This window comes from Coregonus lavaretus (genome assembly GCF_964263955.1).
Source record: "Coregonus lavaretus genome assembly, chromosome: 34".
Taxonomy (NCBI): Eukaryota; Metazoa; Chordata; class Actinopteri; order Salmoniformes; family Salmonidae; genus Coregonus; species Coregonus lavaretus.
In genome coordinates, this window is record NC_140021.1 from 2,787,461 (window position 1) to 2,814,576 (window position 27,116).

At 42.2% G+C, this 27,116-nt stretch overlaps 1 protein-coding gene across 3 annotated transcripts in view; it reads right to left on the reverse strand.

Moving 5' to 3' along the window:
- Positions 1–26,676, reverse strand: part of LOC311109411 (solute carrier family 12 member 7-like) — a 95,134-nt gene extending 68,458 nt beyond the window's left edge. Inside the window, exon 1 of one of the 3 annotated variants that reach the window (XM_084152276.1) lies at positions 26,131–26,675. In XM_084152276.1, coding sequence (XP_084008402.1) covers positions 26,131–26,284 — 154 coding nt within the window. In that variant the 5' untranslated portion in view covers positions 26,285–26,675. Of the gene's footprint in view, positions 1–11,536; positions 11,896–26,130 lie in introns of those variants that run through there. The other 2 variants (XM_084152277.1, XM_084152278.1) reach the window with 2 other exon arrangements.
- Between the last annotated feature and the right edge of the window lie 440 nt (positions 26,677–27,116).

The following is a 27,116-nucleotide window of genomic DNA, read 5'->3' on the forward strand; positions in this document are numbered from 1 at the left end:
GAAATAGCATATGTAATTGCATTGCATTCTCAACATAAACCCATGGACAGTGAATCTTTCCAAAAAGTTTGGTTTTTAATAAAATTAAACGAACATGTTTTTTAAACAACATAGTATTGGGTCAGAAACATGATATCATAAATTGCATCTCTCTTTCCAAAATGTACACACGTTGGCCTAAGGGCTCTTCGGCAGGAGGCATGGATGTTTGTCCTATCTACTGAAGATATTTAATAAACAATTATACAGTAATCATACAACATAGTTATAACAAACGTAGCCAAATCTATTTATTTTTTATTTTTATTGGCTTCAACATGAAAATATTTGTCTACACACATTGCATTCACATTTTTGAAAATGCACTGCATTTTTGGCAGTTAAGGTCCAACAGACGCCATTTTTTTTTACAAAATGATAAAAGGAAAACCAATATATATATATATATATATATTAACTTGATGTTCTTAAAACAGACTTCCCACAGCCACTACAACCTTTCATTCAATGGGCATCGCACATACAGTGGGGGAAAAAAGTATTTAGTCAGCCACCAATTGTGCAAGTTCTCCCACTTAAAAAGATGAGAGAGGCCTGTAATTTTCATTATAGGTACACGTCAACTATGACAGACAAAATGAGAGAAAAAAAATCCAGAAAATCACATTGTAGGATTTTTAATGAATTTATTTGCAAATTATGGTGGAAAATAAGTATTTGGTCACCTACAAACAAGCAAGATTTCTGGCTCTCACAGACCTGTAACTTATTTTTAAGAGGCTCCTCTGTCCTCCACTCGTTACCTGTATTAATGGCACCTGTTTGAACTTGTTATCAGTATAAAAGACACCTGTCCACAACCTCAAACAGTCACACTCCAAACTCCACTATGGCCAAGACCAAAGAGCTGTCAAAGGACACCAGAAACAAAATTGTAGACCAGCACCAGGCTGGGAAGACTGAATCTGCAACAGGTAAGCAGCTTGGTTTGAAGAAATCAACTGTGGGAGCAATTATTAGGAAATGGAAGACATACAAGACCACTGATAATCTCCCTCGATCTGGGGCTCCACGCAAGATCTCACCCCGTGGGGTCAAAATGATCACAAGAACGGTGAGCAAAAATTCCAGAACCACACGGGGGGACCTAGTGAATGACCTGCAGAGAGCTGGGACCAAAGTAACAAAGCCTACCATCAGTAACACACTACGCCGCCAGGGACTCAAATCCTGCAGTGCCAGACGTGTCCCCCTGCTTAAGCCAGTACATTTCCAGGCCCGTCTGAAGTTTGCTAGAGGGCATTTGGATGATCCAGAAGAGGATTGGGAGAATGTCATATGGTCAGATGAAACCAAAATAGAACTTTTTGGTAAAAACTCAACTCGTCGTGTTTGGAGGACAAAGAATGCTGAGTTGCATCCAAAGAACACCATACCTAATGTGAAGCATGGGGGTGGAAACATCATGCTTTGGAGCTGTTTTTCTGCAAAGGGACCAGGACGACTGATCCGTGTAAAGGAAAGAATGAATGGGGCCATGTATCGTGAGATTTTGAGTGAAAACCTCCTTCCATCAGCAAGGGCATTGAAGATGAAACGTGGCTGGGTCTTTCAGCATGACAATGATCCCAAACACACCGCCTGGGCAACGAAGGAGTGGCTTCGTAAGAAGCATTTCAAGGTCCTGGAGTGGCCTAGCCAGTCTCCAGATCTCAACCCCATAGAAAATCTTTGGAGGGAGTTGAAAGTCCGTGTTGCCCAGCGACAGCCCCAAAACATCACTGCTCTAGAGGAGATCTGCATGGAGGAATGGGCCAAAATACCAGCAACAGTGTGTGAAAACCTTGTGAAGACTTACAGAAAACGTTTGACCTGTGTCATTCCCAACAAAGCGTATATAACAAAGTATTGAGAAACTTTTGTTATTGACCAAATACTTATTTTCCACCATAATTTGCAAATAAATTTATTACAAATCCTACAATGTGATTTTCTGGATTTCTTTCCCTCATTTTGTCTGTCATAGTTGACGTGTACCTATGATGAAAATTACAGGCCTCTCTCATCTTTTTAAGTGGGAGAACTTGCACAATTGGTGGCTGACTCAATACTTTTTTTCCCCACTGTAGGCCTAATGAGTCCACACGAGTTGCATGGACAAAAATAATGTCTGTTGACTAATTTTAATAAAAGCATTGGTTATAGAATACTGATTGGGCTACTGTGCGCCTCCGCTGGTAAAAACTGACGCCATAACCGAGCCCTTAGTAAGCAATGATTGAAATTGTGAAATAAAAGTAAAAAAAACGGTTGTTCCTTAAAACTTTAAATAATCCCTGGTACAGTCACACACTCAATACTTTATTTATAGATTTGACATAATTCCTCCCTTAACACTCTAAGGAGTTTGACACATACAGTACTGTTGGCTACAGTCTATCATTCATTCTCAATAGATTTGAATTAAAAGCAATTGACTGAAGAAGTAGTCCAGGCTTCTCCAGAGGGTGTCACTGTTCACACACACACACACACACACACTTTTTTAATTAGAGATCCTCCTTGATATCGGTGAAAAGTATGATAGCACCATCTAAATCACAAAAACAATACTTTTTGGCCACGGTTGGCCTCTCAATATGAACCAAAGTCCACTTCCTAACCGCAGTTGCCGAAGCAATGAACAGGGATTTGATCAGCTCAGGGTAGGAACCAGGTGTTTTCCAGTTGCCTATTTATAAATGCCAGAACCCATGGTTATGTTTAGCAGCCAAACCATAAACGTAGGGAAACAAGCTGCAAGCTGACCATTTTAATAACTGACGGAATGGACTGAGTGAATCAGCAAATGTCCTAGGACTCTAACTAATGGATGCACCTCTCTAAGAGATACACTATATATATATATATAAAAAAAAGTATGTGGACACCCCTTCAAATTAGTGGATTCGGCTATTTCAGCCACACCTTTGCTGACAGGTGTATAAAAATTGAGCACAAAGCCATGCAATCTCCATAGACAAACATGGCAGCAGAATGGCCTTACTGAAGAGCTCAGTGACTTTTAACGTGGCACCGTCATAGGATGCCACCTTTCCAACAAGTCAGTTCATCAAATTTCTGCCCTGTTAGAGCTGCCCCAGGCAACTGTAAGTGCTGTTATTGTGAAGTGGAAACGTCTAGGAGCAACAACGGCTCAGCCGCGAAGTGGTAGGCCACACAAGCTCACAGAACGGACCGCGGAGTGCTGAAGAGCATAAACAAATTGCCTGTCCTCGGTTGCAACACTCACTATCGAGTTCCAAACTGCCTCTGGAAGCAACGTCAGCACAATAACTGTTCGTTGGGAGCTTCATGAAAACGGGTTTCCATGGCCGAGCAGCCGCACACAAGCCTAAGATCACCATGCGCATTGCCAAGCGTCAGCTGGAGTGGTGTAAAGCTCACCGCCATTGGACTCTGGAGCAGTGAAAACGCGTTCTCTGGAGTCATGAATCAGGCTTCACTATCTGGCTGTCCGACAGACGAATCTGGGTTTGGCAGATGGCAGGAGAACGCTACCTGCCCCAATGCATAATGCCAACTGTAAAGTTTGGTGGAGGAGGAATAATGGTTCGGGCTAAGGGAAATCTTAACGCTACAGCATTACATTTACATTTTAGTCATTTAGCAGACGCTCTTATCCAGAGCGACTTACAGTTAGTGAGTGCATAAAAAAAATTTAATACTGGCCCCCCGTGGGAATCGAACCCACAACCCTGCCGCTGTAAGCGCCATGCTCTACCAACTGAGCAACACAGGACCTGATGTTGCAATGACATTGTAGACGATGCTGTGCTTCCAACTTTGTGGCAACAGTTTAGACAATGCCCCCGTGCACAAAGCGAGGTCCATACAGAAATGGTTTGTCGAGATCGGTGTGGAAGAACTTGACTGGCCTGCACAGAGCCCTGACCTCAACCTCATCGAACACCTTTGTGATGAATTGGAACGCCGACTGCGAGCCAGGCCTAATCGCGCAACATCAGTGCCCGACCTCACTAATGCTCGTAGCTGAATGGAAGCAAGTCCCCGCAGCAATGTTCCAACATCTAGTGGAAAGCCTTCCCAGAAGAGTGGAGGCTGTTATAGCAGCAAAGGCGGGACCAACTCCATATTAATGCCCATGATTTTGGAATGAGATGGGTGGTCCTCTGTAGCTCAATTGGTAGAGCATGGCGCTTGTAACGCCAGGGTAGTGGGTTCGATCCCCGGGACCACCCATACGTACAAATGTATGCACACATGACTGTAAATCGCTTTGGATAAAAGCGTCTGCTAAATGGCATATTATTATTATTATTATTATTATTATGTTAGACAAGGAGGTGTCCACATACATTTGGTCACAAAGTGTATGAACTTGGTGAACTAAGGCAACAAACAAGACTTGGATACAGTTTACTCTTCATTTGGTTGCATTATCCACATTCAGTGGTACTCATTAGCGGGCCTAAAGGATGTCAAAGCTACTACCTAATGCCTTACATCACTTCAACGTTCACTTGTTTTCCCAACTCAAAACTATCCAGTGAGAATGAACTACAGAAGAACGGCAATAATGTCGATCTAACTTAGTGGTAATGGCAGTGTGTGTACTGTCGACATTATTTAAAATGCAGTTAAAGCCATGCACACTTTTTGTTATAGAAAAACAACAACATTTGATGTTTTAAGTCCACAACAATGCTTAAACCACATCAGGAGATCACTCACGAGTTTGCAAAACAAATTGGATTGATGGCTACTTTGTAGTTAACATTTAATTGAGAAGGTTATCATTAGCATCATGGCTAACGGCTACACAAAAAAATGGAGACTAGGTATACGAGCGCACCGCACACACACACACAGACTGGGGCATTCCTGTGCTGTTTCAGAAAGTTGCAGGAAAATAGGAATCACTGATGCATTTTGTTCATGTCTTATGATTAAAAAAAGAAATTACACGCTACACGCTTCAGCACTCCACTAATCCACAAATTTGAAGTTCAAGCAGTGTGGACAAAACAAAAGATCAAATAAAAACTAGACACAAAAGACGTGGATAGCTTGGCATCAGGCGGGAGTGAGATCATAGGGCCTCTGTAGGTAATTCAGAATTGAGAATTGGTTGTTCTTAAATTTGACGTAGTTGTTGTCTGTTTCTTGTTGAGTAGTTATGGAATTGAAATGTGGTCCTGAAATAGTTTGAAGAGAGAGGGTAATAAGTGATTTAAAGCGGCGTAAACAAATTGAAGATCATTAATTTGGTAAATATTCAAGAGTCATAATTATATTTTTAATACATTTGCAAAAAAATCTAAAAACCTGTTTTCGCTTTGTCATTATGGGGTATTGTGTAGATTGATGAGGATTTTTTTTTTTTTTAATCCATTTTAGAATAAAGCTGTAACGTGTTAAAAAATGTGGAAAAAGGGAAGGGGTCTGAATACTTTCCAAAAGCACTTCAGGACAGACACTTCAAAACCTATTTTTGGACTGTCTTTTTTGCCATTCATGAATGTGTTATTCAATGCGTTTCTATGGGCTACAGTAGTAAAGGCCAAATTCAACATTTTAATAAAAGTATAATTTTTTTATACCTAAAGGGGGTCCTAACATGTTTTATAAAATAGCTAAATTATCCATGGTATGACCATCTTAAGACAATTACATATGTTAGCTTAGTACACAGGAAATACAAAATCACTGACGAATTCTGTTCATGTCTTCAATACATTTAGTTGATTCGCTACTAAAGGTCAATAAAAACAATTATATTGTTGAATTCCGTTGTAATGCCTAGATTCCGTGAGGGACCTAATTACCATATTATTGGTTCTATGTAGGCTCTATGTAGGCCTTATGACATTATAATAATAGTTATATGCAGGCTCTATGTAGGCCTTATGACATAGTAACGGTCCTATGTAGGCATTTTGACATAACAGTTCTATGTAGGCTCTATGTAGGCCTTATGACATAATAACAATTCTATGTAGGCTATATGTAGGCCTTATGACATAATAACAGTTCTATGTAGGCTCTATGTAGGCCTTATGACATAATAACAGTTCTATGTAGGCTCTATGTAGGCCTTATGACATAATAACAGTTCTATGTAGGCAGAGGGTTCAAGTGTTATCAAATGTAGATGCTCTGTCAATGAAATGAAGGCTATTGTTGAATATTTTCTACTCAGGGCAGGTTGTTACTGAGCCGTTGCCTGAGGATATAGCACGGAAACCAACTTGTGTTACGTAGCACTGTGCCAGTGTGAGGCCCGAGGGGGGAACACGCAGGGTGCTTATCAGTGGTGCCACATTGCGGGTCAAGCGCCCAGGAGAGGGGCTTTGTGGGGCGGGTTCACGGGGCTTGGAAACAGGACGTGTGATTGGAGGAGGTCAATGAAGCTCTGACTCGTCCCAGGCTCGCAACCAATCCGTTAAACCGCTTTATTTTTTTTATCAACTAGGTTTTTTACAAAACACACCAGTGATACAGAGCCTGTCAATCAAATGAGTGTGAAAGCATGAGTGCTGATGGTGTGGGGGCGAAGGCTTAAGGGGTGGGCGCCCATTGCTCAGAGAACATAGATTTCCAGAGACTCTTCATTCACAACCGGCTCACACAACCGGCTTCCTGTGCAGTGCAAACGCTTCCCCTGAGGCAAACGAGTGAAAGAGGCCATGCTCCTCTTTTGACATGTGACTCCTTCCTTTCTCCTCCCTCCAACTGTAAACATACCCAAATGAACACATTGGATTACACAATCCTCAGTCCAGGACAGGCACTCAGAGGGACAACTCGGCTGAACCGTCTTCGGAATTCCAGAGATGGTGTGCGTGTGTTTAGAAAAGGCGCCATGCTCCGTGACTCCCAACGGGGCGTGGGATGACAGTTAGCCTGTCTGGAGTTGGGCTGTACTGCCTCAGAGTACACCTAGGAGCTGCTGTCGGAGCAAGCCGACCGCAGTACACAGTTCAGTAAAAACAACTAAAGAGTTGGGCAACACACACGCAGGGCATAGGAGCATGGAGGAATCACGCTGAACTCACTCAGGGAGGTCAGGGTCAGTTTTGAGGCAGAAGTGATCGTAGTTCTTACATCTATGTTCTGCTTCCTTCACGAGTTGTTGCAATACGCTCGGAAGTCATTATTTTATCAGTCGATATACCATATAATGCTAATGTACATAAGATAACTACTGTATTGTAAGATTTCCCAGGTTTACAACTAGAATAATCCATAAATGGAGCTGAATCTAAATGATTCCTTCTGAATTCGTCTAGTAGTCTCAAAAGACAACAACAAGTCAGGCAATGGCATGTCAGGAATGAAGGCTACGTAAAAAAATAAAATAATAATCCTGGTTCTGCAGGTTTCAAATAGTAACCACTAGATTGTACAGCCGGCTCACAGTCTATAATTTGCTTGCATTGCCAAAAACGGAGTGATCTAGTAGTGAAAAAACACATTTGAGGTACTGTACTACACAGGTCTTCAGACACACAGTGTAAGCATGAGAGCAGAGGAAACAGGTTGGAAATACTGATTGTGATCTAGAGAGCTATTTGATGCCATCTGCTTATTAACCAGTAATGGTAACTGCACAACTACAAAGCATGAGAGCTCCTAGGGTTAACAACACCACCACCACCACCACCACCACCACAGCAACACAGCCTGGCTTTAAACAATATCGGGCCTGGGAAAAACAGGAAACACATGCCACGTCCCCATGGCAGTGCAGTGACCACCTGACCTGCAGAGACACACAGCACACCGAACACCTTTGATTTAGCTTTATGTACAGTTTGGTACGGAACGTTCACCTGTGTCCATTATAGCCAATTCATGTCAAGGCCATACACAAGCATGGTAAAAATCAACCAGTTCCAACCTAACGTTACATTCATCCAACAGCATTGTTTCTCCAAGTCCACTGAGCAAACAGGCCATCAGCACAGATTACTTTGGTCAATGTGAATTCCAGTTGGACGAACATGAAGAAAGCCTCTGCTTCTCATTCAGAGAGAACTAAATTCAGCTCAGCTCAGCTCAAAATTCAGTTTTAATTAAGTTGTGTACTAAACCACAGGACACGGAAGGACAGTTTTGTCTAAATCAGTTTTTGAAAGGTCAACAACCATTTATTATTTTCAAAAGATGCCTGTTTATAGCAAAGGCTAAGTCTTTTCCAATCCAAGGTTGAATGAAACTAGCCAGGCTGTTTAGTTTGGCTGGATAGTGCAATATGCTAAAAGCACGATGGCTTTAGCTTTCTAAACCTGAGTGAGATGCTTAAGTGCATGCTACATCTGAAATGGTTTACTCCTACCCTGTTATTCAATGTGTTTTTTTTACTTCTTTTCTGTTGCACTCAGGAATAATTTGACACAGATGTCAGGTTGTGTTCCATTCCAGTTTTAAATACTCCTAAAGACAGAGGGAGAGGTAGATAAAACAATCTGCAGACAAAGACAGAGACATAGACACAGACAGACCGACAGAGACAGACAGACCGACACAGAGACACAGACAGACCGACAGAGACAGACCAACAGAGACAGACAGAAACAGAGACAGACAGAAACAGACACACAAACAGACAGACCGACACAGAGACACAGACAGACAGACAGACAAGAGGTATTGCTTGCCTTTCCTCCAATATCTGCTGGGGCTTTGAGCACAACAAAGGTATTGGGGTAAAGACCATAGACGCAAACAACTAGAGCAGAGGTCATGATTGTCTCAAATGTCCCCATGTTTTTCATCTAACCAAAGTCTAGTATTGTTATTATGGAGAGTGATTCACTATTATACAGGTACTAAAAAGCAGGAACCAGACCCATTACAGATCACTCTGAGGGGGTGGGATCTCAACTCTCCCCACAGACAACCAACGGGAAGCCAACAACTAGACCAATCAATAACATTGACCGCTATCCGACTCCTCCCTCTCTTTCTGGCAGTCTCAGAGTCAACAACGTCAATGCATGGGTTTCAAACCCGGCCACGACCGTCTGCGCCACACAGACAGACCCCTGCCAGAGAGCTGATATAACCAGCCATAATGGACGCCACTCTTCTTCCCAGTCATCTAATCTCACACAGTGGGCGGCCATAATTGCGCGCCGCGGTGGAAATTAAGAGGAGGAACCTGATTGGCCCTCACCTTGTGAAACAGTGGAAAAACAAAAACAACAGCAACGGTTTGGCACAACAATGGGGGCTGTGTGTAGTCCGTTAGGACAGACTTGTGGGAAGACTCAGACATTCCTAATGACATTCCCTTGTTAGGGCTTGCTATTCAGAGTTGGCTCTGGTTCACGGGAGAATTGATGATGATGGTGATTTGCAGTGGAACAGCATCCCTGTGGTAAGCTGTATTGTAGCAACGTATTGTAGTGTGTAGCAACATGCTAACAGAACAGTCTGAATTAGAGAAAATGTATCATTATGTCCCTGGATGCTAAGGCTAATTATTTCTGACAGTGTGACTGTGGAGAGACTGAGATGTTACCCCACTCTTTTTTTTTGTTGTCATTTAGCAGCCGCTCTTATCCAGAGCGACTTACAGGAGCAATTAGGGTTAAGTGCCTTGCTTAAGGGCACATCAACAGATTTTTCACCTAGTCGGCTCAGGGATTAGAACCAGCAACCTTTCGGTTACTGTCACAACGCTCTTACCCACTAAGCTACCTGCCGCCCACCTGACCTGACAATACACAACCATGTCCATTCAATATACACCTGGTAACAAAACACAGCCAAAACCAAACTGCAGAGTCACCTGATATGACAAAACACAGCCAAAACCAAACTGCAGAGTCACCTGATATGACAAAACACAGCCAAAACCAAATTGCAGAGTCACCTGATATGACAAAACACAGCCAAAACCAAACTACAGAGTCACATGATATGACAAAACACAGCCAAAACCAAACTACAGAGTCACCTGATATGACAAAACACAGCCAAAACCAAACTGCAGAGTCACCTGATATGACAAAACACAGCCAAAACCAAACTACAGAGTCACCTGATGACAAAACACAGCCAAAACCAAACTACAGCGTCACCTGATATGACAAAACACAGCCAAAACCAAACTACAGGGTCACCTGATATGACAAATCACAGCCAAAACCAAACTGCAGTCACCTGATATGACAAAACACAGCCAAAACCAAACTGCAGAGTCACCTGATATGACAAAACACAGCCAAAACCAAACTACAGAGTCACCTGATATGACAAAACACAGCCAAAACCAAACTACAGAGTCACATGATATGACAAAACACAGCCAAAACCAAACTGCAGTCACATGATATGACAAAACACAGCCAAAACCAAACTGCAGTCACCTGATATGACAAAACACAGCCAAAACCAAATTGCAGAGTCACCTGATATGACAAAACACAGCCAAAACCAAACTACAGAGTCACCTGATATGACAAAACACAGCCAAAACCAAACTACAGAGTCACATGATATGACAAAACACAGCCAAAACCAAACTACAGAGTCACATGATATGACAAAACACAGCCAAAACCAAACTACAGAGTCACCTGATATGACAAAACACAGCCAAAACCAAACTACAGAGTCACCTGATGACAAAACACAGCCAAAACCAAACTGCAGAGTCACCTGATATGACAAAACACAGCCAAAACCAAACTACAGAGTCACCTGATATGACAAAACACAGCCAAAACCAAACTACAGAGTCACATGATATGACAAAACACAGCCAAAACCAAACTGCAGTCACATGATATGACAAAACACAGCCAAAACCAAACTGCAGTCACCTGATATGACAAAACACAGCCAAAACCAAATTGCAGAGTCACCTGATATGACAAAACACAGCCAAAACCAAACTGCAGAGTCACCTGATATGACAAAACACAGCCAAAACCAAACTACAGCGTCACCTGATATGACAAAACACAGCCAAAACCAAACTACAGGGTCACCTGATATGACAAATCACAGCCAAAACCAAACTGCAGTCACCTGATATGACAAAACACAGCCAAAACCAAACTGCAGAGTCACCTGATATGACAAAACACAGCCAAAACCAAACTGCAGAGTCACCTGATATGACAAAACACAGCCAAAACCAAACTGCAGAGTCACCTGATATGACAAAACACAGCCAAAACCAAACTACAGAGTCACATGATATGACAAAACACAGCCAAAACCAAACTGCAGTCACATGATATGACAAAACACAGCCAAAACCAAACTGCAGTCACCTGATATGACAAAACACAGCCAAAACCAAATTGCAGAGTCACCTGATATGACAAAACACAGCCAAAACCAAACTGCAGAGTCACCTGATATGACAAAACACAGCCAAATCCAAACTACAGGGTCATTTTCAGCCGCAACAGCTACTCCAGCCCACAAGTCATGTGCTCATCTCCTTTGCAGGGTGGAGGGAGTAGGTTGTGTGGAGAGTGAAAGCCCCTCTCACCTGGGAAGGCCTCGTCTTCCTCTCTGAAGACATTGTCGTCGTTCACATCATCATCATCATCATCCTCCTCCTCCTCCCGGGACTTCCTGCCATCCTTCACAGGAACCACTGTGAAGTTTGTAGGCATTTTCACACCATGTGCTTATCAGTGCTTTACCCGTCCCTCTCTTATCGTATCCTTGTTCCGTTCTGTTTCTCTCTCTCTCTCTCTCTCTCTGTGTTCTGTTGTCTGCTTTTGTTCTCTGAACCTTCTTCCCTCTTTCACTCTCTGTCCCTGTGGGCTCGTGCTCTGCCGTCGGTTCAAGGTTCTCAGTTTTCTCCCCTATCGCTTGGTTACTGTGGGCCCCATGTGACCAGCCCCCCTCTCCAAATAAGGAAGCACTGAACTGCCCCACCCTGTAGAGGCAGACTCGGCTCGACACAAACTGTAACGCCAGGGTGTGTTGTGTGTTTTACCCATTTCAGACGGAAGCTGTGGTATATTACCTGTAAAAAAATATGTTTATATGAGCCCCTTTCAAACAGCCCCTTATTCACCACTTATTTACTGGTTTACCCCCTTTATACATGTCAGTGTGTAACTGGCAAACTGGGAGTGGTGGAGGTTGTTGTTAAACCACGGGGGCTGGTTGCATTTCAAATTAGGGAGGAGTTAATCAATTAACCTGCAGAGAAGCAGAGAACCATTCAATACACCTGTATTTTGGTTACAGGGTGTGTGAAAATGCAGGAATCATGACTAGGTCTTTAGGTGGCTTTTAATTGGCCGTGTTTTCTACCCCCTCCCCCTTTCAGACATACCAACAAGCAGGTAAAAAGAAGCAGGCATGGTAAATTACTGGGATTTTGGTCTGGCATGAAAGGAATATACAGTGTTGTCTGCCCAGGGTTAGCTGCACAGTGTTGTCTGTGTGAGAGCACAGAATAGGAAGCAGACTGCATTGATAATGGAGTTCCACTGATGGGAGTGGGCTGACATACTTCCTCTTTTTGGTCATCTGAACCACAAACACCCTCGCAGAGAGAGTTGGGCTGGGCCACACAGACACAAAACACACCAAACACACAGATGCAGCGAAAAGGGGGAGGGTTTGGAACATTAAAATCAAATACATTTTTACATTTACATTTAAGTCATTTAGCAGACGCTCTTATCCAGAGCGACTTACAAATTGGTGCATTCAACTTAGGATAGCCAGTGGGACAACTACCACTGGGGGGGGGGGGGGGGGGGGTAGAAGGATTACTGTTATACTATTCCAGGTATTCCTTAAAAGAGGTAGGGTTTCAAGTGTCTCCGGAAGGTGGTCAGTGACTCCGCTGTCCTGGCGTCGTGGAGGAGCTTGTTCCACCATTGGGGTGCCAGAGCTACAGTTATTTGTCACACGCTTCATAGACAACAGGTGTAGACTAACAGTGAAATGCTTCCTGACGGGTCCTTTTCCAACAATACAGAGTTAAAGATAAAAAAATAGAAATAAAAAATAGAAATAATGTCAATACACCGAGTATACAAAACATTAGGAACACCTGCTCTTTCCATGACATAGATTGACAAGGTGAATGCAGGTGAAAGCTATGATTCCTTATTGATGAAGGTGGAGGAGACAGGTTAAAGAAGGATTTTTAAGCCTTGAGACAATTGAGACATGTATGTGTGCCATTCAGAGGGTGAATGGGCAAGACAAAACATTTAAAGTGCCTTTGAACAGGGTATGGTAGTAGGTGCCAGGCGCACCGGTTTGAGTGTGTCAAGAACTGCAATGCTGCTGGGTTTTTCCCACTCAACAGTTTCCCGTGTGTATCAATAATGCTATTTTCCACCCTCAAAACACTAGCTTACTAGGAATTGTTTCATTATGCAGTGTACTATCTATAGCTATATATCGTATTTAGCTGTTATTTACACACTTTTTATAAAAAAACTTAAATAGCCAAACAATTAGGAAAAAAGTAGTCAGCTTGAGGATACATTCAGCCACTATTTATTGTTGAACGGGTTTTTGTCTGGCTAATAGCCTACACAAATGGGCTGCAATATACTTCAGGTAAGGTTGCGGGCCAGACAGTTTTCTATGCTGAGTATTGCCAACCAAGACAGTCTTTCCTGAGACATTGTGCATTATATGTCCATTGCGCTGCACACAATTTAAACTTACTCTTGAATAATGCATGCCAAGATATACCAGAGATAAGAGACTGTTGATATTGCAACCACACGCCGGTTCACCAGTATGAACGAAATCGCAAACAGCTTTTTTTTTGTTCAAGCCCTCAAGAACTGTTGTCTGCTAAAGATGATCATCTGTTTGGATCTGCCAATTTACTGGCTGTCCAGTATCCTGACGACTTGTCCCCAGAACTTCCTATACAGTTAGTCTCTTTCCGTAACGTGTCGAGGCCGGTAATTAAGGAGAATGAGGCTCAATTAAAGATGTTGCAGAACTGCAACATCCCGAGTGGCGCAGTGGTCTAAGGCACTGCATCGCAGTGCTAGCTGTGCCACTAGAGATCCTGGTTCGAATCCAGGCTCTGTCGTAGCCGGCCGTGACCGGGAGACCCATGGGGCGGCGCACAATTGGCCCAGCGTCGTCCAGGGTAGGGGTGGAATGGCCGGCAGGGATGTTGGTAGAGCATGGTGTTTGCAACGCCAGGGTTGTGGGTTCGATTCCCGCGGGGGGCCAGTATGAAAAATAAATACAAATATGTATGTACTCACTAACTGTAAGTCGCTCTGGATAAGAGCGTCTGCTAAATGACTAAACATTTAAATGTAAATGAAGCACCACTCCCTTCCGCCCAGTTTCCCTGATGTTGCTATGGCAATCAAGCTGTTTTTAACCATTCCTGTAACAGTCGCTTCTCGGAGAGATAGTTTTCTAAACTAAAACTCATAAAGAACTACCTAAGAAGCATTAGGCTCTCGGTCTGACATGCTCTTTTGAACACCTGAGTAAGCTCCACTCATTGCACTGTCGCTGTCGTAGCCTTGACAACGGCATTTGTTCACTGATATCCCCTCATACTTTCAATCAGTTTATTTTTCACTTTTTCAGTCACATTCCTGAAACCCAAGAAACAAACACTTAGCTTCCTAGTACATATGGAAATTAAAGGGTTATTATCCAAATGATTTATTAAATTTAAAAAATAGACATCGATGACAACAGGCGCATGGGCCCCCAGAGCTCGTGTGCCCCCCCCCGGATGTGTAGCTACAGATAACTAGCACTGCATAACATTTTGTGAGTAGTTGACTCAAAGAGAGAGAAAGACAATAGTTGAACAGTTTAACTAATTAATTTCTTCCAAAATTAAGGAGAACCAAGAGCGAGAGAGATTGTCTTTTTTTTTTTCTCAGTTTCACTTACTTAGCTAGCAAATGCAGCTAGCTAGTTTAGCCTACTAAAACACCCTGCTCAAACAGAGGGATGCTATGTTAGCTAGCTGGCTATGACTATCCAACACAACACTGGAACTCTTCCAAGTCAAGGTAAGCTTTTGGTTTTACTAATTTATTGCCACCGGGGCCCGCCGGTGTAACTGCTTACTGACTGTACACTGTAACGTTACTGCATGATTGTAGCGGGTTTACTAACGCGTTAGTTCTATTAGCTATGTTGACTATGACGTTACTTTAGCTAATATGGTGACAATGATGTAGGCTGTGTGTAGCGGTTATGATATGGTTTGTATTGGAAAGTTTGATGTGTTGTGCATTGAAGTCCACAAGCGAAGGGAAAAGGTGAGAGGAGGAGAGCGCATAGATGCGAGAAGGAATACAACATGGCGGCTATGAAAGTGAACAGTGTTTTCTGCGTTGTCAGGGGTGTATTCATTCCGCCGATTCTGTTGAAAAACGTTTCTTAAACCGAAGCTAACGGAACAAAAACGGGGATAAACATACCTGAATTTGACCAATAGAAACTCTCGATTGCAACTGTTAGACTAATGATTATCCCCTATGTCAGCTAGATGCAGGCAAGAGTGTGCAAGGCGTTATTGAATGTGTCACTGTCTGTCCATGTGTCACTGTCTGTCACCTCCATTTTTTCTCTCGACCTGTTTGCACCTACGTTGTAAACTTTCATTCATAGGCTAGGTTGTAGCAACCTCATGATGGGTATAGGGAACATTAGAGTATCATGTAGTAGCCTAAACCTATCGATGTTACATTGAACTGGGGTGAATGGAATATGAATGACAGTCATCCCAATATGCTGTAATAGAAATAAGGCCGTGCTCATAAAGAAAATAATAACCTTAAAAACGGCACTGACCGCCATTGTTTATTTATTTTTATTTCACCTTTATTTAACCAGGTAAACCAGTTGAGAACAAGTTCTCATTTACAACTGCGACCTGGCCAAGATAAAGCAAAGCAGTGCGATAAAAACAACAACACAGAGTTACATATGGGGTAAAACAAAACAAAGTCAAAAATACAACAGAAATACATATAATATACAGTGTGCAAATTTAGCAAGTTATGGAGGTAAGGCAATAAAATAGGCTATAGTGCAAAATAATTACAATTTAGTATTAACACTGGAATGATGTGCAAGAGATGATGTGCAAATAGAGATACTGGGGTACAAATGAGCAAAATAAATAACAATATAGGGATGAGGTAGTTGGGCGGGCTAATTTCAGATGGGCTGTGTACAGGTGCAGTGATCGGTAAGGTGCTCTGACAACTGATGCTTAAAGTTAGTGAGGGAGATAAGTGTCTCCAGCTTCAGAGATTTTTGCAATTTGTTCCAGTCATTGGCAGCAGAGAACTGGAAGGAATTGCGGCCAAAGGAGGTGTTGGCTTTGGGGATGACCAGTGAGATATACCCGCTGGAGCGCAGACTACGGGTGGGTGTTGCTATGGTGACCAATGAGCTAAGATAAGGCGGGGATTTGCCTAGCAGTGATTTATAGATGGCCTGGAGCCAGTGGGTTTGGCGACGAATATGTAGTGAGGACCAGCCAACAAGAGCGTACAGGTCACAGTGGTGGGTATTATATGGGGCTTTGGAGACAAAACAGATGGCACTGTGATAGACAACATCCAATTTGCTGAGTAGAGTGTTGGAGGCTATTTTGTAAATGACATCGCCGAAGTCAAGGATCGGTAGGATAGTCAGTTTTACGAGGGCATGTTTGGCAGCATGAGTGAAGGAGGCTTTGTTGCGAAATAGGAAACCGATTCTAGATTTAACTTTGGATTGGAGATTCTTAATGTGAGTCTGGAAGGAGAGTTTACAGTCTAACCAGACACCTAGATATTTGTAGTTGTCCACATACTCTAGGTCAGACCCGTCTAGAGTAGTGATTCTAGTCGGGTGGGCGGGTGCAAGCAGCGTTCGGTTGAAGAGCATGCATTTAGTTTTACTAGTGTTTAAGAGCAGTTGGAGGCTACTGAAGGAGTGTTGTATGGAATTGAAGCTCGTTTGGAGGTTTGTTAACACAGTGTCCAATGAAGGGCCAGATGTATACAAAATGGTGTCGTCTGCGTAGAGGTGGATTGTGTTGAACACTGAGCTGTAATCAATGAACAGCATTCTGGTGTTCCTTTTGTCCAAGTGGGAAAGGGCATTGTGGAGTGCAATAGAGACTGCGTCATCTGAGGATCAGTTGGGGCGGTATGCGAATTGGAGGTGGTCCAAGGTGTCTGGGATGATGGTGTTGATTTGAACCATGACCAGCCTTTCAAAGTATTTAATGGCGACAGATGTGAGTGCTACGGGGCGATAGTCATTTAGACAGTTTTTGCTTGTAAGCAGGAATCAGGAGAATAGAGTTATGGTCAGATTTGCCAAATGGTGGGCGAGGGAGAGCTTTGTATGCCTCGCTGTGTGTGGAGTAAAGGTGATCTAGAGTTTTTTTTATTTGCACAGGTGACATGCTAGTAGAAATCAGGTAAAACAGATTTCACTTTCACTGCCTTTGTGCAGTTCCAGTGAGAGGGGTTAGCGCTGGTAAAAACTGTGATCGTCCTGCTTATCTCTCCAGTGTGATTCACCCAGACCCTCTCCCCCATGGCGCCTGAAAGGTTTTGATAGTGTGACCATGTGATTCTGACTCGGACAGCCTTTCTGAAGAGCTTGAAGAGAACAATGGTTAAGACAAATGTAATAATTCCAGAAGCGTTTAGAAAATAAACAAATACATTGGACCCAGTGCCAGAGCAAAAATGACTGGAAGTGAATGTTAGCAGTACATAAAGTTTGCCATCAAAGTAGAAAATAAACACAATCAGAGTGAATTTCAGCTAACTACTCAACAAACACATAGCATAACTGTTGTACGGTCATTCTATTCAATTAAAAGGTTTTTCAAATTATCTACAACCACGTTATTACTTGGTCACGTTTTCAATGCTAATCCTGTAGAGTCACCAACAGCACTGGTCCAATGAATTTGTTTATTTTCTAAAACGCTGTCGCGTGGAATTATTATGTTGTCTTAACCTGTATTTTTTTTCGACCTAGGTTTGTGTGTGTGAAGCCACGGGAACTGTCACTTCACAGAGAACATCAATGACCACAGCACAAAGTACTGTGTTGCTGTTAAATCATTCTAGTATTTTGACCGCCCTTTCCTCCGCAGGCAGAATAAGAGACCAGTATGAACCCCAAAGCGGGCCGATAGAGTGTGTTCTGGCTACAAGGACACAGCTGCCCTGTTCCCTCACAGCTGAGTCAAATACAACCCCCTACCCCCCTCCTCAGAATGACATCACCAATGTTTAGCAGGATCAATCTGGCTAAAAAAACAAAAACATGCAGCCTCCGGATGTCAACGGTAAATGTTACGGGAAGGGTTTCCCCTCAACAGCAGCACTTTCCCTTGTATATCAAGCAGCAGCCCATGTCCGCTCCCAGGACCTAGAGAGTCATCAAACAAAAGGGTACTGTAGTGTACTGTACACATTGACCACTCAGGGTCCTGTCATTGTGTTTCTTCAGTTCAAGCTGTGCTGTTGTATTCAGCTAGCCACAACACGAAGAAAGAGAATCTGTCCATGTGTTTGGCGTTACCTCAAACTGCTCGTCCGTTGTAAAGCAGTTGTAGCTGCTGTGTATGCAGGTAATGCTACGTTTTTTCCGTCTTTGTTCCTAGCATGTAGAATATCCTGAAATGCCCCCGTCGACTAAACATTGATCTGTTCAGCTTATCTCTTCTTCACACTTGTGAGTTGACATGCACAAGGGCTCTTGTCCGACAAAGCTGATACAGGTTCTGGGAATCAGTGATTGCAAATTGCATTAAGCAGGCAGGCTCTGTCAGGGGTGGCCAGAAATTGATAATATCTCTCCTCTTCTGGGAAGATTCCTCAGGTCACTCATCAGTGCTGTAGCTACCCAGGTTAATAATGCATCTGGGAGGTAGCCATGGAAATTAAGATAACGACAAGAGAAACACAGCAAAGCATTGGTTACCTCACAAGTGTTTTCCACCAGTACAAGGAGGTCATGTTCATGTTCATCCACATCCCTGTCTGATAATGCTGAGAAATCCTGAACAAATCCTATTTTCGAGGAATCCAGTGTTATTGAGGAATCAATCTCCACTTGGGGGGAATTGACTGTAGCGTAGCATGCAGACTATCCAAGGTTGTGTTGAGTGCTAGAGCTCCAGACGTCCTGAGTTCCCACACTCTTGCCACAGCCTGAGGGGAGGGAGATAATATCAGAGCCATCTTGGAGAGACAACAAGAATGTCTAATCATGAAGGATTTGGTTTGTGTACGCAGAGAATCCCTCTTCGCATTCTGAAGTCATTCCAGGGGGGGTTGGAGGGGAAGGGGAAGCAATCAACCTGGATAATACCTGGGAACAAACATTCTACAATGCTTTGGGAAACAATTAACCAGGGCCAAAAGGTAACCAAAGGGTTAAACAGTGAGGTGTCACAGATCAATGTGTTGAGGTCACACATCATTTTCTCTTTCCATGAAGGTCAACAAGTAACTCTAAGAAGTAACTCTAAGAAGTGTTTCCTAAGTTATTTTATTCCTTATGTATTAACAATCATCTGTGGCACCTGCATGACAAGTGTCTTCTTTAAAAAAGGCAGAGCATGCTATCATGCAAGCTATCAATTACTTGTTTTGCAACATGTTGATATGTGTTTGAACTGCATTCTATAGACTTGAATTGATGTCTTTTTTTTTTTGGGGGGGGGGGGTCCTTTATTTAACCAGGGAAGGTCACAATGAGATTTACATGTCTTTTTCCAAGTGAGCCCTGGTCAATGTGGTAAAGGTGCTAATTAAAGTACAGTAGGTGGTTTGTAGGCTATGTAAACAGCATACCAGATATTATTGATGCGGTATGGCTATGCATGGGATGGAGGGGAACATTGTAGGGGATGGGACTTGAAGATAAAGTTACTACCTTTAGAGTAAGCACTAACAATCCTATCGACTGCCAATTCCTGGAAGAGGAGATCGTATCACATTGCTTGCCCAGGCCGTAATAGAAAATATCGAGCCATGGAGAAACATCAGAAACACAGACAGATAGGGTTTCTAATGGTTTCTAATGGATCCACGTCACCACATATAGCCCAAGGACAGTGAGACATGGCTATATGGTTTTATAAATGGATCCTCGTCACAACGTACAGCCCAAAGACAGTGAGACATGGCTATAGGCTTAGCTTTCTCAATGTTAATTTACCCTTCCATCCTGCCCCATTGAGAAGATTACAGGCCAAGTGTCAATCACACTGTTGATATCGGGGAAGAGGATCCTTGCCCTGAGATCTGACAACACAAACAGACAGTACATGCTGTGACAGCAGCGTGTCAGTTAGCACATAACATAACCAACACAGCGGACTCAAACTGTACAGACACGGGTGGCTCTCCGTTTCAAAACAAATCTCCTATGAAACGTTACGCTGCAGGTTTTAGCCTCAAGAGTAAACAGAATCAGAGCAGGGTTGGAGATCAATGGTGGCACACTGCTGGCACCCTCTGGCCACGACTGGAAATACACTGCTGGTGTTCACAAGCTACAAGATCCCTTTTATATATTCGCCAGAGTATGTGAGGGGTTGTCACTAGTTACCACAGCCACAAAGTCATAAACTCCACCTATTTCTCTTATTAAAATTGGATTTTAAACTTAACCTTAACCACACTGCTAACCGTATGCCTAACCCTAACCTGAAGATATGAGCTAAGGCAGGGATTCCCAAACTTGACCCCCCTTCCAGCATCGAGGAACATCCCAAGATTTTTGCAGGTTTAAAGCTTATTTCCTGCAATTCTACAAATCTTGTCATGGGGTGCAAAGACAAGTTTGCAGTTTTAAAGCTAATTTTCTTGCAATTCTGTAAATGTTTGCCATGTCTAATGTGTATTCATGTGATATTTGAGTGACCAAAAAATTTACAACAATATCTATGGGCTAAAAAACCTAAAAAACCTTTTTTTAAAACATTAGCTGACATGGGCTAGGTGATCTGGACATTTCTGACAAGTTCTAAATAGCTCTCTAAGGTATGTCCCCCCCCCCCCTCCCCTCCCCTCCTGCCGACCCCTCACGCCCCCCACAGATTGGGAACCACTAAGCAAAGGAAGTGGCTCTAGGCATTAAATGGATTTCATGTCTCTGTTCCCTCCCTCTCTAGCTCAGGATAGAACGCATGCCAATGTTCCATTCAGAGAACATTAAATTCTCCACAAAATAGAAGAAGGTTTCACTCAATCCTTCCGTGTCAAGCGGACAGCTGAGTCAATGCCATGTGTGTGGTGACATTTGAAAAGGTATCTGGTTATTCAACCGCAGTTGTCACAGACCACTTGTCAGAGAATATCTGCTGATGTGAGCGGACTGGAGTTAGGAACGGAGCTTGCGTAATTTGGCTGGAGCTGATTTTTTTTTAAATGTTGGAGCGTTGGTTCTCTTTCGATCCAATTTTGCTGCGATTTTTGCTCCAATTTTGCTCCGGTAGCACTCAGCCATGAGCTCTGGTCATGCTCTGCCCAGCCTATTCTGTTGTATTTATTTAGCCTTTCCCACCACTAATGATCAGAGATGTTGATATGAGTGGATCATGAAATAGGTCACAGCCTGTGTCATCGATGGCAAGACAACACATGAGCACATGCAGCAGCACCAGAGATATTTTTTTTTTTTTAAAGAGTACGTTTGTAACAGTGCTAAAGTTTTCTATCAACTGTAAAATGCGAGCGCAACAGAGCCACAGTTACAACTGAAGTATCTGATCATCAATAGATTAGAGAAAAGTCGTTTAACACACCAGTAGGCCCTGGTTTGATAGAATTATCTAATTCGTACAAACTCATAAAAACAAAAATTTGCTTTTTGGTCTGTGATGGGCAATACCCTGTGAAAGTAACCACCACTTCCACTTTCCTTCCATATCACGTCCCCTAATCTTTTGAATGGGCTTCACGTGAAAACACTGTCATTTAAGATATTCACTGAGTATACCAAACATCACAAAATAGATGGCATCATGAGGAAGGAAAATTATGTGGATATATTGAAGCAACATCTCAAGACATCAGTCAGGAAGTTAAAGCTTGGTCGCAAATGGTCTTCCAAATGGACAATGACCCCAAGCATACTTCCAAAGTTGTGGCAAAATGGCTTAAGGACAACAAAGTCAAGGTATTGGAGTGGCCATCACAAAGCCCTGACCGCAATCCTATAGAAAATGTGTGGGCAGAACTGAAAAAGCGTGTGCGAACAAGGAGGCCTACAAACCTGACTCAGTTACACCAGCTCTGTCAGGAGGAATGGGCCAAAATTCACCCAACTTATTGTGGGAAGCTTGTGGAAGGCTACCCGAAACGTTTGACCCAAGTTAAACAATTTAAAGGCAATGCTACCAAATACTAATTGAGTGTATGTAAACTTCTGACCCACTGGGAATGTGATGAAAGAAATAAAAGCTTAAATAAATCATTCTCTCTACTATTATTCTGACATTTCACATTCTTAAAATAAAGTGGTGATCCTAACTGACCTAAGACAGGGAATTTTTACTAGGGTTAAATGTCAGGAAATGTGAAAAACTGAGTTTAAATGTATTTGGCTAAGGTGTATGTAAACTTCCGACTTCAACTGTATGTATGTATATATATATATATATATATATATACACACACAGTACAAGTCAAAAGTTTGGACACACCTACTCATTCAAGGGTTTTTCTTTATTTTTAGTATTTTTTACATTGTAGAATAATAGTGAAGACATCAAAACTATGAAATAACACATATGGAATCATGTTGTAACCAAAAAAGTGTTAAACAAATCAAAATATATTTCATATTTGAGATTCTCCAAATAGCCACCATTTGCCTTGATGACAGCTTTGCACACTCTTGGTATTCTCTCAAAATGAACATTCAATTCTCTGGCAACAGCTCTGGTGAACATTAGTGTCAGCATGCCAATTGCGCGCTCCCTTAAAACATGAGACATCTGTGGCATTGTGTTGTGTGACAAAACTGCACATTTTACAGTGGCCTTTTAGTGTCCCCAGCACAAGGTGCACCTGTGTAATGATCACGCTGTTTAATCAGCTTCTTAATATGCCACACCTGTCAGGTGGATGGATTATCTTGACAAAGGAGAAATGCTCGATTATATTTGTGTTTGTGGATGAATTTACTCCTGCCAGATGCCTTTTATTACGTTTTTGAGCTTTAAAAAAATACCATTGCGCTACGTTTCTTTCTCCCATTGAAGACCATTCAAAAAGCTTTAAAAAGTTTAAAAACTACAAGGCTGAGGGGCAGTCACTTCCTGGTAACCTTCACAGCATATCACCTTAGAGATGTAATGTTCCTCAGTTAAACCACTGAGCTTTCTTTTTGGAAAAATCTTCAAAAGAGGACGGCTTTCTGTGTCGGCTAAAGAAACATTGGGGGTCCTCCGGTTACACGTCCAGAGTGTCAATGGTGGCACCCAGTTAAGGTTGCAAAATTCCAGGAACTTTCAATAAATTCCAGAACTCCTGGTTGGAGGAGTACAGATTTCCTATCTATCCCCTCCTGATACCGGGAACCATACAACTGGGATTTCGGGAAAACCAGGGAATTTTATTGAAAGTTCCCGTAATTTTGCAATCCTACACCCGGTAACTTTTGACAGGGGGTAGAAAGGAGGGTGGCCTATTCCTTAACATACTCCAGTCATAGGGACATGTGTAACGGGACACCAACACCACGTATGTCCCTCAACATTTTTTTTTAGACACGTGACATCTCAGGCAACATGATAACTGATAGATTGATGACGTTGTTAGAGTAGCAGTTCTCTGATTGACTCAAGTGCCATCCGTGTTTGTATGTTTATCATCACTGTACTCAAAATGTGTGGATCAGAACGTTTAGTTCCTGCATTGACGGATTAGAAGCAGGAAATCCATGCTTCTACACTTGCATTGCTTGCTGTTTTGGGGTTTTAGCCTGGGTTTCTGTCTATCTGCTGATGTATTTTTATTTGAAATGGGAGGTGCTGCATCAGTAGTAACAAAATGGCTGCCATTTAGCTGAAACAAAATCAGCTGACAGAGATGCGCGGCTTCGAATTGATTTCCCCTTGTTAAGATTACAAATCATCACATTGAAATCTGACATTTCCCTCCACGGGATGGCATTACAATCAAACTGAAGGAGAGACACAGCTACTGTGAGAACGCAGATATTTTTTTTTTTTTTTTTTTTTTTCACCTTTATTTAACCAGGTAAGCCAGTTGAGAACAGGTTCTCATTTACAACTGCGACCTGGCCAAGATAAAGCAAAGCAGTGCAATAAAAACAACACAGTCACAGGCTGTGGAATATGTCACAGGCTGTGGAAAATAGGTTTATTTCTAAACACTCAAGACCTGTCTCTCTCTCTCTCCATGGTCAGGGCCAACAGTGTGTATAAATTACAGGAGGCTCTGTGAAACAAGTGACTCAACACAGCATGTGTCTAATGACAGGGACTGTGTTGAGCCACCAGTCAAAAGTACTTTATTTGATTTTGTAGAGCCAAATTCCCAATGTCAAACGACTAAGCAACACTCCTTGAAATGTTTTGAGGATCAAAAAAGTGATGGTTCTGTTCTCTTGTTGTTGTATTGACTGCTAGGGAACATGCAGACAAATTTAGGGCATTTAAAGTATTTTTGACCAAATAGGCTTACGGTTGGTGCGCTGAAACTCTGAATGGACCCGTAGACCATTTCCTATCAGTGTAATGTGGGGAAAACACTGATCTATCAAAATGAAGATAAGATGATACCTCGGCATTGAACTCATTATCCCTACACCACCCACCATTATACCTCGGCATTGAACTCATTATCCCTACACCACCCACCATTATCCTAACTTCTTTAACGGGTGATTTGATTTACCTTGTCGTCAGACTTACCACTTATCACTAAATGCATTAGAATAGATTAAATGTTGGAATGAAGCTATTATTAAAAGAATTGATTAAAATATCAAGTTTATTGAGGGAAGGAGATAGAGGAAACAGATTCCCGAATCCAAGGGAAACTGGAGAATCCGAGCTGAAATAACATAAACTATTCTATATGTTCTTCACGCACTGAAACACAAACACAAACACACATTCATGCACCCACTCTCTCACTTCACTCTCTTGACATTTCATTTCACAGTTTGAATTAATTTGCATGGCTGTCAATAACTTAATATATAAATAAATAAAACGTGATCACCATCCAGGTTCCAACGTGCCCTTTTTAATAACAGCTCTATGAGCATGTTTTCCATGCTGCAATAAGTCGGAATAGTCTTGGGCACTCCCCAAATAAGAAAAGCCAATTAAAATACTGAACTCGCTGCTTTTGATTCTATATTCAGAAACAGTGGATAGTCTCCTCATGAACAGGCAAGAGCTTGTAGGTGACCAGATACTGCTTAGGTTCTCGAAATTAAACTAGTGATGCAGTTTATTTGCGAGAATATGGTAATACATATGTCTTTCAGAATGTCACTGATAGCACGTTTTTCCATATTCAGGTGAACAACTATTGGTTGAAATAGGGTAAGGGTTGTTAATGATCTGTTCTTCAACATGGTTATCCCTGGTGATGCTTTCTTGACATTTCAGTCTAATTTTAGAGTACACTTTCATTACAACCTGTCGCCATGCAACACCTGACTTGTTGTAGGTGAGAGAAACAAACAGGCAAAGATAATGTTATACATAATTGCTATGATAATATTAATGTGACAAAATGATTAATTATGACTATCATCATCATCAACTACAGTTGTGCATTAAAAGCAGCAGAACAGAAACACGTATGTAGCAAAAAAAGACCGGTGGATGGCATGGAGAAGTAGGCTAATTAGTGATATCATGAATTAGCTATGATCACTCAGAAAATCAAATACGTAAATTATGCGCGTGCTGTAATCTAGACGATAAACAGACGCTCATTTCAGCTCGTGCCTAATGTATCTAGGAGGTACCGTACATAAAGTGCTATAACAACCCCCAGTGTTACGTAACCATAAACAAGCCAACGTCAAATACAAAGCTAATCCCCACTAGATCATAACGGGCTGAGTAGGAGACAGGCAAAATCTTACCGTATCTGTTGGGCTCTCTACTGTACTCGAGGATAGGAACAGAATCTTGTGGGTCTATGGAGTCGCCTTCAGCCACTCCGCTGTCAGGTACAGGATCATTGCTGACCCCATCGTCGCCCTGACCGACACGGACGACCACAAACCTCTCGCTCATGACACTCCTGCGTCTGCCCTTTTGACACTTCTCAACGGTGGAGAAAAACTTCAGGCTCAAACCGGCTTTTGCGCTGTGATTCAAACTCGCAGTCTGGTCGACTTGAGGGCAAAGATGACAATGTACAGGACAAGCGCTGATCCATGGATTGATTACACTCAAGGCGTGTCCGTCCCTTGGTGTCCTCTCATTGGCTGGGGGGCTCGCAGACTGGTGTCAAATCATGCGAAATATAATTCTGAATTGGGTAATTCATTATGAAATACTTGTTAATGTCTATGTTGATGAATTGATATGACACAAAGTATTGTTTGTCATGTTTTGCGCAATTAGTACAGCTATATCCCCCTACTTGTATTGAAAAGTGAATAGCTTGTTATAAATAAATGCAGGTCCTATGAGCAAAATACTGTGCTCACTGGATCAACAATAATATAAACGCAACATGTAAAGTGCTGGTCCCATGTTTCATGAGCTGAAATTAAAGATCCCAGAAATGTTCTAAATGCACGGAGGAGTATTTCTGTCTGTAATAAAACCCTTTTGTGGGGAAAAACTCATTCTGATTGGCAGGGCCTGGCTCCCCAGTCATGTGAAATCCATAGATTAGGGCCTAATGAATTTATTTCAATTGACTGATTTCCTTATATGAACTGTAACTCAGCAAAATTTGGAAATTGTTGAATGTTGCTTTTATATACAGTACCAGTCAAAAGTTTGGACACACCTACTCATTCAAGGGTTTTTCTTTATTTGTACTATTTTTTATGTTGTAGAATAATAGTGAAGACATCAAAACTATGAGATAACACATATGGAATCATGTAGTAAC